The sequence below is a fragment of the Mesocricetus auratus genome, unplaced genomic scaffold (assembly GCF_017639785.1).
Source record: "Mesocricetus auratus isolate SY011 unplaced genomic scaffold, BCM_Maur_2.0 Super-Scaffold_100707, whole genome shotgun sequence".
Classification (NCBI taxonomy): Eukaryota; Metazoa; Chordata; class Mammalia; order Rodentia; family Cricetidae; genus Mesocricetus; species Mesocricetus auratus.
The window spans coordinates 10,683,121-10,699,494 of record NW_024429269.1 but is presented as its reverse complement, the minus strand read 5'-3'; the positions used below and the strand labels follow the sequence as shown (position 1 = coordinate 10,699,494).

At 41.4% G+C, this 16,374-nt stretch overlaps 1 protein-coding gene across 2 annotated transcripts in view; it reads right to left on the bottom strand.

Annotated features, from left to right (window-relative positions):
* Xpo4 (exportin 4) overlaps positions 1-16,374 on the bottom strand; it is an 83,128-nt gene that overhangs the window by 7,272 nt on the left and 59,482 nt on the right. For both annotated transcript variants that reach the window (XM_040740594.1, XM_040740595.1), the window contains exons 14-21: positions 12,569-12,728; positions 11,606-11,775; positions 9,334-9,508; positions 6,761-7,054; positions 5,879-6,059; positions 2,356-2,474; positions 1,079-1,209; positions 284-401 (exon numbers count right to left, since the gene is read on the bottom strand). In XM_040740594.1, coding sequence (XP_040596528.1) covers positions 284-401; positions 1,079-1,209; positions 2,356-2,474; positions 5,879-6,059; positions 6,761-7,054; positions 9,334-9,508; positions 11,606-11,775; positions 12,569-12,728 — 1,348 coding nt within the window. The remainder of the gene's footprint in view (positions 1-283; positions 402-1,078; positions 1,210-2,355; positions 2,475-5,878; positions 6,060-6,760; positions 7,055-9,333; positions 9,509-11,605; positions 11,776-12,568; positions 12,729-16,374) is intronic.

The window sequence follows — 16,374 nt, the reverse complement described above, 5'->3', positions numbered from 1 at the left end:
GGTTGCCCTTCCAGAGGTCCTGAGTTCAATTCTCAGCAACCACATGGTAGCTCACAGTCATCTGTAATGTGTGTGAAGATCACATTCATATACATCAAATATATGTAAAAAGCTCCCCTTTTAACTTTGAGATGAGGTTTTGCTAAACTGCTTAGTTGGCTTTGAACTCACTCTGTAACTGAGGCAATACTCATTCATTAGCCTCATTAGTTGGCATGGCAGGCAAGTACCACTGAACTTGCCTAAGAAGATGATTCTCCAACCTATCCACCAAACATCTTACCTTAAGGAAGTGCCGAGTTGCTAGAAAAAGTGGTGAATCCGTTTCTTGCGCTTTAGCACATTGTTCGGCTAATGGCGTCAAGGCCTCGAGGCAGAGCTGGCATACTTCTGAACTCATTCTGGACACAATGGTCAAAGAGCAAACTATTTGAGATATACCTGACTTTATAAAAGATCGAAACATGACAGCTACATTATGCACATGACTTTTTGTAGAAATGAATACAGAAGGTGGGGGTAGACCAGATTGTAATGTCTTAACTGAGTTAGATGGCCTTTGAGAGTTTTGAGTCTAGGTCCAGTGGACGTCTAGATTGTTTCTGCAGATGATCTTACAAATGATGACATTATAATGTTATCATAATGTCAGCAAGCTAAGACTAGAGAACCAGCTACAATACATCACATGACCTAATGAAGGAATGACTTTAAGAACAGGGGTCAGGTGCTAAATGCACGAAAGGAAAAGATCATGCAGATTCACAAATGAAACAGAATTAGAGCTGGGCATGGTGGTGCAAACCTTTGATCCCAGCACTTGGAAGGCAGAGGTAGACAGAGACAGAGACAGAGACAGAGACAGAGAAGAGAGAGAGAGAGAGAGAGAGAGAGAGAGAGAGAGAGAGAGAGAGAGAGAGAGAGAGAGAGAGAGAGAGAGAGAGAGAGAGAGTGTTAAAGCAGCTACGGAGGGGATAGGTTTTTGGAGAAATAAAATTGAACTTTAAAAGAAAACCAATAATTTAAAAACTTAAGTAAGTATCCCCTCCTTGAATAACAAAGTTCATTTAAAGGATACGATGTCATTCCTAGTTCTAGGGAATACATCAGACTCTTAAACAGATCCTCAGGAAGCTGGGGTATTTTTTCAGGAAAAATCTCACAAATAAATGTGATCAATTTGTAGTATTGATTACAAAGGGTTGGAAACTGAAAAAGAAACATTAAATATTTTTATGTTCAATACTATCTAATAAAATGAAATAAATGACTAACAAGTTTTAGGTAGTATAATGATTTCTTTAAGATGCATACAATATATAAAAACACAGCCCTAAAGAAATGTAAAATAAGTTACAGTAAAGGGAATCTTTCAGTAGCTGTTACCAAAAAAATACACTGTAGAAAGAATTATCTCCTGTAAAGCTAATAGGCGACACAGATAAGTCCTGATATTCTATTTTGACTGAACAAACAAGGCAGTCAAACAAAAACTAAAGATCTGGGAACAAACGCCTTTGTTAACATGTTAATTTCCATTTAAGTATATTAGAAAACATGCTAAACTGTTAAAAGTTATGTGGAAAGTAGAATGGTCAGTCCTTTTTATCTTTCTACTTGGACAGCTCTGAAGAGCTGAGGGGAGAGTAGACAATCTAGTTTAGCCACAGAGAAAATGTGCACCAAATGTTTACGATGGCTGACTTAATGGAATGGACAAACACTAAAAGCAAAACCAGTGCACAAAGCTCAATGAACTCTCTCATCCTAAGAGTTGTTACAAACCCCGGTACACATTCCTCAGGGAGGAGGCCCTACTAACACTTCTGCTCCTCTGTCCCGACACCTTAGTCCCACCCCTTATCACACATGGGAGTGCACATGTGCATGTGACACATTCACAGATACACACCCTCCTCCTTCTTCTCCGGTGTACCCTTGTTTTTGACCACATCCTTCTGTGATGACTCATTACAAAAGACCTCTCCCCTAGAGTACTTCAGTGGCCACCCACCCTCAATACCAATTGATAGAACCAAAGCACAATACAGTCATAATGTGCAAAAATTTTAAAAATTAACCTTGGTTTCTAACATCCTATTTCTACATGGAAGGGCTTGGAGAATACCCACCATGGCTGGCTCCTTTGGTTGAGAATGGAGGTTAAAAACAAAACAAGTTCTAAGAATTAAAACTGCTAGCAGAACTGTTTTCCTGTGGTACTTCCTGATGAAATGAGCCACTAATTATCTGTACACACAGGACTAGGGCATGTGTACTGAGAGATAAGCACAGTAAACTGTAGTAGAAACACAAAACTGTTAATACTCCTCATGTTCATATTATTTGAATTACCTTCAAAAGATCTTGTGACATTAAGGGCAGAATTAGGTTTACTCCATATAAAACGACATCAGCTGCTGACACAGATCTGCCTGCTGCTTGTCCTGGCTCATGTCCTCTAAACACTTCATCTATCAAAATAAAAAGCATACTTGTACAGTCGTAACTTAAATCTCCAAAGTTCATATTCCTTTATGAAAACACAAATATAGTCACGGTCAAAGACCCAAGAAATCTATTAATGGGTAAGAGAGAAATCTGATAAGCCCAGCCCACGCCATCCTTTTGTATTCTTTGTTAGGGAATCTGAATATCAAATACAGTAACAGTAGATAATTAAGGGCAAGAGACATTCTAGAAATCAGTTAACATTAATGCCTTGGCAATTCACTTCAGCACCTCCAGCTAACTTGGATAAGTTTGTTGAACTGTGAAACTAATAGGGCAGACAGTGAACAAGAAAAATGAACGAACAAAGTCAACAGAGCAAGAACAATCTCAAGGACTGGACATGGTGACTAATGTGGGCTGGTACGGCAATAGCTTAGAGAACCTTCAAGAAGTCAAGAACTATCTGACTACGAATGCCTGCACCTACGGCAATGCTATGAAATGATGTTTCTCTGACTACAAACGCCTGCACCTAAGGCAATGCTATGAAATGATGTTTCTCTGACTACAAACGCCTGCACCTAAGGCAATGCTATGAAATGATGCTTCTCTGACTACAAATGCCTGCACCTAAGGCAATGCTATGAAATGATGCTTCTCTGACTACAAATGCCTGCACCTAAGGCAATGCTATGAAATGATGCTTCTCTGACTACAAATGCCTGCACCTAAGGCAATGCTATGAAATGATGTTTCTCTGACTACAAATGCCTGCACCTACGGCAATGCTATGAAATGATGTTTCTCTGACTACGAATGCCTGCACCTAAGGCAATGCTATGAAATGATGTTTCTCTGACTACAAACGGCTGCACCTAAGGCAATGCTATGAAATGATGCTTCTCTGACTACAAACGGCTGCACCTAAGGCAATGCTATGAAATGATGCTTCTCTGACTACAAATGCCTGCACCTAAGGCAATGCTATGAAATGATGTTTCTCTGACTACAAACGCCTGCACCTAAGGCAATGCTATGAAATGATGCTTCTCTGACTACAAACGCCTGCACCTAAGGCAATGCTATGAAATGATGCTTCTCTGACAACAAATGCCTGCACCTAAGGCAATGCTATGAAATGATGTTTCTCTGACTACGAATGCCTGCACCTACGGCAATGCTATGAAATGATGTTTCTCTGACTACAAACGGCTGCACCTAAGGCAATGCTATGAAATGATGCTTCTCTGACTACAAATGCCTGCACCTAAGGCAATGCTATGAAATGATGTTTCTCTGACTACAAACGCCTGCACCTAAGGCAATGCTATGAAATGATGCTTCTCTGACTACAAACGCCTGCACCTAAGGCAATGCTATGAAATGATGCTTCTCTGACTACAAATGCCTGCACCTAAGGCAATGCTATGAAATGATGTTTCTCTGACTACAAATGCCTGCACCTACGGCAATGCTATGAAATGATGTTTCTCTGACTACGAATGCAGCTGCACCTAAGGCAATGCTATGAAATGATGCTTCTCTGACTACAAACGGCTGCACCTAAGGCAATGCTATGAAATGATGCTTCTCTGACTACAAATGCCTGCACCTAAGGCAATGCTATGAAATGATGTTTCTCTGACTACAAATGCCTGCACCTACGGCAATGCTATGAAATGATGCTTCTCTGACTACGAATGCCTGCACCTAAGGCAATGCTATGAAATGATGTTTCTCTGACTACAAACGGCTGCACCTAAGGCAATGCTATGAAATGATGCTTCTCTGACTACAAACGGCTGCACCTAAGGCAATGCTATGAAATGATGCTTCTCTGACTACAAATGCCTGCACCTAAGGCAATGCTATGAAATGATGTTTCTCTGACTACAAACGCCTGCACCTAAGGCAATGCTATGAAATGATGCTTCTCTGACTACAAACGCCTGCACCTAAGGCAATGCTATGAAATGATGCTTCTCTGACAACAAATGCCTGCACCTAAGGCAATGCTATGAAATGATGTTTCTCTGACTACGAATGCCTGCACCTACGGCAATGCTATGAAATGATGTTTCTCTGACTACAAACGGCTGCACCTAAGGCAATGCTATGAAATGATGCTTCTCTGACTACAAATGTGCCTCTGCACTCTAAAGTGCAATGCTATGAAATGATGCTTCTCTGACTACAAATGCCTGCACCTAAGGCAATGCTATGAAATGATGCTTCTCTGACTACAAATGCCTGCACCTAAGGCAATGCTATGAAATGATGTTTCGCTTACGAAACCACCCACTTGGACCAAGTTTAAAAGTCAAGTTGGCAGGAAGGTAAAGCTAACTAGTGAGGGGAGAGACATTCAAGTACTTGGAGAGTTTGCACTGAGGGCAAGAGTAAGCAATTACAGCATTTGGCATGAACTCTCTGGTTTCTGAAGCAGCTGCACCCCTTCCTGCCTGCTACTCTGACAACACGCCTGTACTTGGAAAGCAAACAAGGATGGATGTTCAGCAGCAGCGTCTGAGGAAAAAAAGTGGAGACAAACCGCACAAACGAATGACTTTTACTAACTGACCAAGCTCTTGTCTTAAGTGCAGTTTATGTTTTTTCCCCTTTATCTGATTACCAAGCACAGTGCCAGGCAATGTTCTGAAAGGTCTTTATTACCATACTGGCTGGTAGCAGAAAAGCAGATCAGCTTCCTCTCCCCATACTATGCTATTAGAGAACCATGTTATATGGTCTGGAATCCAGTACTTCTCAGACATGGAAGAGCCAATGAAATATCCCTCTAAAGCAGTGATTTCACCCCTTAATACAGTTCCTCATGATGTGGTGACCCCCACCCATAAAAATTATCTCATTGCTACTGCATAACTGTAATCCTGCTACTGCTACAAATCATAACTATTTGATATGCAGGATATCTGCTGCAGGGGTCCACAGGTTGAGAACCACTGCTCTAAAAAGACTAGGGTCTACAGACACATACAAGGATCTGAATGTGAATTCAAACTTATTAGCTTTGTGCATGTGGGTGAGTGACCCAATGACTCTATGCTGTCACCTCAACAGTGAGAGTAGCAATGGCACCTGCTGCATGGCATTGTGAGAAAAGCAGCAGTTGGCATTTATTAAGAACTGCATAACTGGGGAGAAAAGGAGACAGAAATTATTTTTCTTTTAGATAAAAAGCATCTGTGTGATAGTTGTAGAAAAAATTGATTTGTTATACAGAAAAAAACTGAATAAACAAAAGTTCATATTCATACTGAAAAGTAGACAAGAGAAAGGTCTTCATGCGAAGGGAATTTTCTTCCATTTGTTTCGTAAATGGAACGTCCCCATGCAGCTTTACTTCAAGAAAATAATCTGTACTTTTAACACAGTCAGTAACAACAGCACTCCAAAAGACTACCTGTGTCGCTGAAGTCTATGAACTCCTTGGAGAGAAGGTTAGTGAGAAGCTCCATAATGAGAAGCAGGTCTTGGTACTGCTCTTCTTCCGCTGTAACATCTATCCTCTGCCGCCCTAGATTATTCTTAGAGTATACTTGCAACAGAGTAAGGCAGGCTTCATATAAATGCATAGCTTTGGACTGTAAGAAAATATGAGGTGTGACATTACTTGGTAAGATATAGTAGATAAGTTAAAGTTTAAATCTACTCTAAATTATAATAGTAGCTCTATATTAACAATAACAAAGCGTTGAGAATTAGTAAAGTACTTGCAAACCAAGCATGACCACTTGAGTGCAGATCCCCAGTGGTGCATGTTGGGGATTCTAGTACCAGAGGGAGAAGACCTCTAAGAGGGCTTGCTGGCATGCTTGGTTTAGAGAGCTGTCTCAGAAAGTAAGGTGGAGGGAAATACAGGAAGATAGCAACCCTTGACCACAGACAGACAGACAGACAGACAGACAGATCATGGATAATAATACAAAGAGCTGGACGTGGTATGCTTTTCTTTATTCTGAGAACCTGAGAGGTAGAGGAGGATGCAGCTCTGTGAGCTTGAGGCCAGCCTTGACTACATAGGGAGACCCTATCTCAAAAACAAAACAAAAACCCCAAGAAAACAACAATGAAATAACCAAAGACCAGTAATAAAAGGATACTTAAGGTAAAGGCACAGCTATATTTAATATATTAGCCCCTCTCTAACAATAAAATTTTGGAGTAAGAACTTATATTCACTCCACATGACTTCCTATTTTGGAGAAATACAAACATGCATTAAATGCGAAGCAGAGAATAGAATATCACTGCCGCAGAGACTTGTAAACTAGAAAGTACTTACCTCTCCAAGATAGCATATCTGTTTATGTGCAACTTCAACAAAAACTTCTATGATGAGATTGACAGTTTCTGGAGTATTTTTATATACTTCCATTAACCCAATGCAATTGTTAAGGAAGTCCATTAAAAAATTAAAAAGAATGGCTACATTGTCTATCTGGGTGGCCTCAGCAATGCCACACAAGGCCTCCAGTGTGGCAGTGATCTCCTGCTTGACATCCTCCTGCTGACACATCTGCTGGAAGTTCTCTTGGTTTATCACCCTCAGGAAGCGCTGCTGAAGAGGCTGAAGAACCTGAAGAGGTAACCACAGCGTGACCTTCCTAACTCATACTCTGCAAACTGGATGAACATTTGTTGTCATCCCACGCACCCCCCCATTTTTTTGTGAAGGATGCTGGAGACAGGGTTTCTCTGTCCAGGTTGGCTGTCCGGGAACTCACTCTGTAGACCAGGCTGGCCTCGAACTCACAGAGATCCGCCTGCCTCTGCCTACCAAGTGCTGGGGTTAAAGGCATGCCCTACTTCATCTGGCTCCCAAAATATTTTTTTGGATGGGGTGAACACAAAACAAGGACTATTTGAGCTATTTGAGTTCCCTACCCTGAGTCTTTGAAATGGGTCTTGCTAGGTAGCCTAGGCTGTAGCCAATTTCTCAGCACTTCTACCTCTGACTCCTAGGTTTGAGGGACATTGTCCATTTTGAGAATCTTAGCACCTTGTGCCATATACAAAAAAATGACAGCCAACTCACAGAATAGGGTTCTTTTAATCCCATTTTTTTGACAAATTGTAGTTTTTTTAAAGTGCTTTTATTTTCTCATAATTTCTTTCTAGTTGTTATTGCATGTGTGTGTTGACATTGAGTATCCACTTTATTGAGGCAAGGAATCTTGACGAAACCAGAGCTTACTAATTTGTCCCATGGATATTCTTTCTTACAAGTGCTGGGATTTTAGGTGTTGTAATCCTCTTGCATATATTTGACTCCTAGTTGGTGTAACTGCTAGGGATCAGAAGGCACAGCCTTGCTGGAGGAGGTGTGTCATCCTACACCATTCCTAGTTTGCCTCTCTCTGCCTCATGGTTGTTGTCTCAACTTGTAAACTATTGGTCCGGTGCTGTGCTATGCCTGCCGGCCTGCTATCATGTTCCCTGCCATGATGGTCAGCGACTCAGCCTCTGAAACTGTAAGCAGGCCCCCAACTAAATGCTCTCTTTCATAAGTTGCCTTGGTCATGGTGTTTTCAGAGCTACAGAACAGAAATGTAAGCAAGTCACCACATAAAGAATGAGGACCTAAGTTCATACCCCAGCACTCATGTATAAGCCTTATTATAACTCCAGTGCTGGGGAAACAGAGGCAAGAGGAGTCCTGGAGTTTGCTGGTCAGATAGTCGAGGAGCAATTAGCTTCAGATACAGTGAGAGACTACCTCAGAACAACTGAGGAAGACGACTCTGGTCAGTCTCTGGCTACATGTGTACACTTGGCTGTGGTAGATCTGTGTATACTTAGGAAGAGTAGTATGTGTTCTTAACCACCAAACCATTTCTGTGAACCCAGAGGAGAAGAATTAAAAAAAAATTGTCAGCCTGTTTCACCATAGCTACCTTACCTTCACAGATTTTAAGAGCATTAATTATAGGCTAGATGTGGCGACACATGCCTTTAATCCCAGCACTTGGGAGAGTTTGAGGCCAGACTGGCACCCTGATTTACAGAGTAAGTTCCAGGACAGTCAGGACTACAAAGACTCTTGAAAAGCCAAAGGGGGCAATAAAAAGAGTAAGAGAGAACATTGTAGAAAGAACCAGAAGCCAGACTTCTACGTATCTGCATACACACCTGATTCAAGATTACAGAAGGCGCTCACACTATGGGTTGATGTTGAACAAACTGAGATGTAGTAAGTTAGGATTCAGTCATACTGGAGTGTGTCCCTACTCTATTATGGTGTCTTATAGACTGAGAAAATTGGGACGCAGAGTAAACAGAGAATCTGTCACCAAAAGGAATGCCAAAGGTTGTCCCTAACTACCAGAAGCCACAGACCTCAGAAAGAATGCTATCAACACCTTCTTTGGACACTTGGGCAGTCTCCCACATGCAAGACAGTGAAAATCTGTCCTTTAGGCCATTGTGGTAAGAGAGGTGTCAGAAAACAAACTCACTATAATATGCATCCCCTTTTCAAGGCAAAGAATGCTTATGATTCTTCATGTCACAGTTTCTTTCAGTTTTGGGGACAGGCTGACTAACCCAAGGACTTGGCATGTTAAAGCAAGTACTCTATCTCTGGGATACCCACCATGCTTTTCACATTCTGATAAAGATTCATGCTCTCATCTGGTTGGGAACAATGTACCTGAAGCAAAGAAAACACTAGTAATATTGAATGCGTTGAACAAGCATGGCTGGGTAAGCCCTAAGACAGTATTAATCAAGTAATAACATTCAAATGCTCAGTGAGGAGGAAGAACACGAAATCAGTTATTGCTCCAGATTACATCTCCAGACTGTCTTTTAACATCTGTAGGGTGACAGGAGAATCAAAAGAGAAGGGACTTTTACCTCCGTCCAATACTGCTGCTTGGTTTCTGTGTCCATATGTGCAAAACCTCCTAAGACCAGAGCCTTCATCAGTGTCCTCTGCACTGGGCTCGACAAGAAATTAAGAGGTGGGCTTCGGCTTGCAAACTGCTTGGCTAGGTTCCACCAGTTTTCACACTGAATTACTAAGTTTGCCCTACAGGTAGAAATAATAAAACATAAGCTATATTTTGTTCACACATATGTATCTACTAAGAAAATAAAGATGGCACAGGGCTGGAGACCTGGCTCAATAGTTAAGAGTGACTATTGCAAAGGACCTGGGCTCAGCCCCAGCACTTACATGGTGGCTCATAGCCACTTGTAGCTCTAGTTTCTGGGGATCTGATAGTCTCTCCAAGCATTTGTAGACATGTAGGGCACATGAACTCATGCAGGCAACTCACACATTAAGGGGGCGGGCATTTAATTTTAAAATCCGCTAAGGCAAGACTTTGCTGTGCTACTCAGGTTGACCACATTATCACAATCTCTCTGCCTCATTCTCATGAGTACTGACTGGATGTAATTCCTAAAAGCCTTTTATTTGTGTGTGGGTACGTGTGTCCATATGTGCATATGTATAGGTGCCTGGGATGGCTAGAAAATGACACTGGGTTCTCTGGAGCTGGAGTTACAAACAGCTGTGAGCCACCCAATGTGGGTGCTGGGAACCAAACCTGAGTACTCTGGGAGAAATTGGGAGCTCTTAATTGCTGAGCCATCTCTCCAAACCCTGATTTTTTTGTTTTTTGTTTTCTTCTTGTTTGTTTGCTTTTTGAAACAGAGTTTCTCTGTGTATCTCTGGCTGTCCTGGAACTCACTTTGTAGACCAGGTTGGCCTTGAACTCACAGAGCTCCACCTGCCTCTGCCTCCTAGTGTTGGGATTAAAGGTAGGCACCACCACTGCCCAGCTAAGAATGTAATTTTTTTTTGTTTTTTGAGACAGGGTTTCTCTGTATTGTTTTGGAGCCTGTCCTGGAACTCGCTCGGTAGACCAGGCTGGTCTTGAACTCACAGAGATCTGCCTGCCTCTGCTTCCTGAGTGCTGGGATTAAAAGGGTGCGCCACCATTGCCCGGCAAGAATGTAATCAAAAGCTCACATGGACTCTGGAGCTACATTGGTCTTTAATTTCTCAAGAACATAGACTTTTTACTTAATTTCTTTCCATCATCAGTTCTGACTGTAAAGTGATAATGGCAGTATAGCCATTTCCTTGTGAAGGAAGGAGTTCAGGAACTTCTAATATTAAGAAAGCCCACCACTTAGGTTCTATCTGCTTGCTAAGCAGACTCTTCAGTGTTCTGGTGCCCCCAATTGTGCAAGGGACTCTAGAAGTTTTTACAAGAGTCACCATTGCCATTGGGAGAGTGTTCCTTCTAATGATGCAGCTTCAATTAACCCCTAACCCCCACTCCTGTAGGTAAGTCTAATAAATTCACTCCTTCAGTAAACTGGGCTTATTCCTTAGTCTGCCCTTTCTATTCGGAAGAGGTGGAATCAAATTCTCTGGGTAAAACAGGTACATGATCAAGTGAGATCCTTTATGTGCAACACTCAAAGCCAGCAGTTAACAGCAATAATATTCCTAAGGAGTAAGAGAAATAGAATTTCCTATAGAAAGTACCAAAAGTTTAACTCTGCTACATCAGTTTAAACATTTATTGATTCACTGAGCCAGGAGGTGATGGCACATGCCTTTAATCCCAGCACTTGGAAGGTGGAACTAGGCTGATTCGAGTTGAGGCCAGCCAGGTCCAGGACAGCTAGGGCAACACAAAGAAACACTGTCTGTGTGTGTGTGTGTGGGGTGGGGGATGGGGAGTGGACAGGACAGGACGGGACTGAAAAATATCAAATGGGAACATTTGTACATAAAAGTAGGTTTTAAAAAGATTGTTATTTTATGTTTATGAATGTTTTGCCTGCATGTATGTCTGAACATTGTGTATGCTTGGTACCCAAACAGGCCAGATAAGGACATCTATGGAACCAGAGTCACATATAGTTGTGAGCTACCACAACTATGCGCTGGGATCAAATCAGGGTCCTCTGGAAGAGAAGCCAGTGCTCTTTATCTCTGAGCCATCTCTCCAGCTCCTGAAACTGTTTTTTAAAACAGGTTCTCTGATATCAACAGGCAGTGCAATTCTCCATCATTACACAGGGAAGCTGGATTTGCATCTGTAACAACACTGTGATGAGGTTTTAAGACTATCACTCTGAATCTGTGCTCCTCCCCACTCCTTACCTTTCTCTTCTTTCAACCAACGTGACAAGAAGTTGTACAGTGTCATTTGCAAGGTCTTGCTCACTACTCCAGACTGACAGATTGCTGATGACTTTCTGTAAGAGGTAGCCGACAATCCACTGGGAGCCCTCTGTATCTGCTCCAAAGGCTGTGCTCAATGGCAAACTTATCTTAAGAGAAGAGATACATTTTCTAAGGTTAGAAAGATCAGCTAAAAAGCAACCTACATAAAATCAACAATGAAACAACCATCAAAGCCTGAGGAGATGCTCACTTCACATGACTTTATCATCTTTCAAATCCAAAAGATAATCCCAATTCATCATCATGTTTCCCAACTAATTTTTCTGTCAGTTTGAGTTTCATAGTAATTATTTACAAACTGACACTTAAAATAAATACTGACATACATATCTCAGACAATATAAAAACATGTATTAATCTAATGGTAATATATCTTCTTTGTGTAGCTTTGTAGACCAGGCTGGTCTCGAACTCACTGATATCCCCCTGCCTCTGCCTCCTGAGTGCTGGGATTAAAGGCATGCACCACCACCACCACCACCACCCCCCTCTCCTTTCTCTCTCTCTCTCTCTCTTTTTGTTTTTGTTTTTTTTTTTTTTTGGTTTTTTTCAAGACAGGGTTTCTCTGTATTGTTTTAGAGGCTGTCCTAGAACTCGCTTTGTTGACCAGGCTGGCCTCGAACTCACAGAGATCTGCCAGCCTCTGCCTCTCAAGGGCTGGGATTAAAGGCGTGCGCCACCAATGCCCGGCTCTTTTTTAATTTTTCAAGTCAGGGTTTCTCTGTGTAGCCTGGCTGTTCTCAAACTCAGAGATCCACCTGACTCTCCACCAAACCCTGATAAAAGTTTCATTTTCATAACTGAAACAAACAAAAATCTTCTTACCTCTAAACTTGCCAATATCATAAACTCAAAGAGTTACTGGTTTTACATTCTCACCTGATCATACAGTTTTTCATCTACCAGGAGATACGTCTTGGCCCAGCGTTTTAGAAACCAAACAATATCTTTGCCCATTTGAGGGCTTAGTAGATGAGTGAGATCTGCTCTTATTGCTCGAGATTCAACTTCTGAGACTCTTAGCACAGCAGACAACAGCCTGTGGGAGAAAACAGAAGTTGCTAACCCTATTTTTTTTCCATAGAAATCCTTTTTGTTTCTTTATGCCAGGCTATGTGTAAAATCTCCCAACAGGGTTGCAGATAGAGTCCCACATTATTCTGGTCTTCCAGAGTCAGGGAAAAAGAGGGATGAGAAGCACCCTCTGCTCAGGCTGTAATTGCAGATGTCAATCTCAGCATCACTGTCTAAAGCGTGGCTCCCAGTTCAAAATGGAGGTGCACACAGAATTAAATGCTCAGAGTCTAAGCTAATTTTTCGGCATTCCTCCTGTAGGCAGTTTAAATTTTTGTATCACAAAGTAAGTCCTATTACACTTTAAGATCTGAGAATTGACTTATTAGAATGCCATAAATACTGAGTCTTGTCTACAAATCTCATGGTCCTGCATATTATCTCATAATCTTGATTCCTAATGATATGTTAAAATTGAAGCTTCTCAGAACAGTTACAAAAGTACATATATTGTTCATCCCCATGTTATGGGAATGGGGAAGGAAAGGAACATACCAGAAATTATATGTTTTCAACTTGACTTTAGCCAAAAGACAAGGAAGCACAGGTTGTAATGAATGTAAGTGCCTAGATGAAGATTCTAATCACCAAGGTTTTTGGCTTCTGCTCCATTCCTTTCGCTCCCAAGAGGGTTGAAATTCCTGTGTAATCAAACTGGTGGGTGTGTGCATTTCTTACTGACCCTCAGACCCCTCACCAAGAAGTACTCAGTGCTGTCGTCCACTCCGCCCTTGGCTGCCTGGGTACCGCTTCCCACGTCCCTGCTCTCATTTGTCTAGTCACTGTTTCCCAGCTTTTACTGAGGACTCTTCTCAGCAATTCCTTTAATCAGGAGAGCTTCCACCTAGAAACCTCCTTTCCCCACTCACTATTTACATGCTCCCCATGACCCAGTGCTCAAAGTTTCTAAATTCTAGAGTGTATGTGAACAAAATAGCAGAAATCCTAATAATCCCATATTTTATCAATCATGATGTATTAAAATTTCCAGTAAGACTAAATTATTTTAAATATAATTTAAAGCCTAACAGAATTTGAAATCAAATGCTTATATTAGTACTTTAAATGTATATACTGCAATTCAGTCTTTGTAATGTTGACAGCCACTACTGTCTATTTAAAACAAGATTTCCATTATTTGAACTTTATTTCCCCAAAGAAAATTATTTACCAATTACACTATTTTCTTTGATACAGACATTTATACATTATAGTTTTCAATGATCAGAAAACTATAAGTATTTTTAAAGGTCTTTTAGATTATAATACTTAACAGCATATAGCAGGACAAAAATGTAACACAAGTTTAAATTATCAAAGTTTCCTCCAGTGCTAGGGCTCCAAGCCACAAGCTTGTACACATTAGACAAAGTGGCCTACCACTGAGCTACATTCTTAGCCCAATTTTGAGAATTTCTTGGGAATAAAACCGAAGGGTTTTATGTCTCCTACTTAGTTTATATACTTGTGATGAATATATATTACTTATTGTCAGATCATCCAAAATTGATTCCTTTTTCATTTAAAGAGATGTAAGCACTAGAGAAAAAAAGCCCAAAAGAAGTTACTTTTCAAACACCAAGGTCATCTACTATTTGAATTACTTTCAAGTCATATGACAAAGCTCAAGATCAAAAGTCATCCCAACGGACCTAGTAGTGGGCCACCTTGGGTGTTATGTGATGCAATGGACTGCATCGTTGGCTACACAGCCATCACCACAGGCGATTTGGAACACACCTTAAAGTCCATAAAGATGGACTGAGCTCAAGTCTTTCTTTTGTCTAGTGGCAGAATGGTAAAAGGGTAGAAGCAGCAGAGGTCAGGCAGCCCTAGGGAGTCTTCCCTTCTCTACACCATGCCCAGAAATCAGCAGCAGCCTAGAGAGCTCTTTCAGAAACCCCTCTCAACCCAAAGGACCAGTTTACATCTTCTCCCCAAGACTGAAAAGTAACTGCCTCCCAATGTGCCCTGTCTCATTTGACTCTGCAGAATAGCTTTTGTCCCTCCTGCAACTCCTACCTCGCCTCACGTATGAGAACCAGCGTCTCTCCACCCCACAACCAGTCACACACATTCTCTTCTCTTGCCTCTTCCCTGTCATTGCCTGACAGTTTGCCTTCCTTCCTCTCATCCTTAAAATAGCAGTCTGATCGCCAAGTCTGTCAGTAGCTCGGGGAAAGAACGACTCCCACGCCACTGTGCTGTACCCTTAAATCCCATCAGAAGGTGGAATTGAAGAAACAACTGAGCCAAATACTTTGTTAATATTTCTTGATTGGTACCTGAGTCAAGCAAATTGTCATGAATAGTTTATATTCCAGGCAGTAGTCTGTTTCCCAAATCCATGCTGTATTACATTTATACGCCATAAAAAGTAAAAAAGTCAGTATGATGAACTAGCTCTTAACATAGTCTCATAAGCAACACTGCTGTAATCTAGTCTGGACACTGTCATGTTTCTCTTTGATAACTATGACTAAACTCTGAGGCAGTCTCTCCACTTCCACTCAGACCTCACAGCAGCACTCCAATCTTCTTCAGTGCAAAGGTGTCTTACAAGACCTGTAGACCATAACTGATTTTCTCCTGCTCTTATAAAAACCCATTCCACTCTGCTGGGTTCACAATAGCACTTTGGCTACTGAATGACCATACCAGGTATGGCTAGTCTTAGCATCCACTATGTTATTTTATTTTTGCTCTGCCTAGAACACTCTTCCCCTGGACACCTTCAAGATTTCCTTACAAACCTCAATCCTTGTTCAAATCATCTAAACAAAGACCACATGGGTCACACTGCTTAGGATTATAACAGCCCTTGCAGGAGTTCCGCCTCAGGTGCCCCGCCCAACTTTTCACCCACGGCGCTTACTGTCCTCTAACATCCCATCACCTGTTGATTTGTTCTCTTTTACAAAGAACTCTAATAGGGGAGTAGGCTTTCCTTATTTTGCTCATGAATGTACCCCATGTGCCCAAAGTGCCCAACCCAAGAAGATACTTTTTGTTTGTTTGTTTGTTTTTTGTTTTTGTTTTTTGAGACAGGGTTTCTCTGTGGCTTTGGAGGCTGTCCTGGAACTAGCTCTTGTAGACCAGGCTGGCCTCGAACTCACAGAGATCCGCCTGCCTCTGCCTCCCGAGTACTGGGATTAAAGGCGTGCGCCACCAATGACAGTTTCTTCAAGAAATGTGGATTACATTTACAATGAATCAAAGGTTGTTTTCCCCATATATCAAATCAATTTCACATTACCTCTTTAGATTGAAAAAGAAGAAGAAACAAAAAAAACAAACTCTAGCTAGCATTACTTTTTTTGTTTCGTTTTTTCAAGACAGGATCTCCTTGTACAACAGCTTTAGCTGCTTGGAACTCACTCTGTAGACCAGACTGGCCTCCAACTCACAGAGATCCACATGCCTCTGCCTCCTGAGTGCTGGGATTAAGGTACATGCCACAATAGCCTGGCTTACATTTGTTTTCCTAACACTCCATAATCTGTGCTCTCAAATATGAAAATGATTTGTTCCTACACTGATACCTGGGAATTGCAAAAACAGGAAAAGCACTTCTAATACAAGGGAAATGTTCCTAATGGCACTTACTGCAA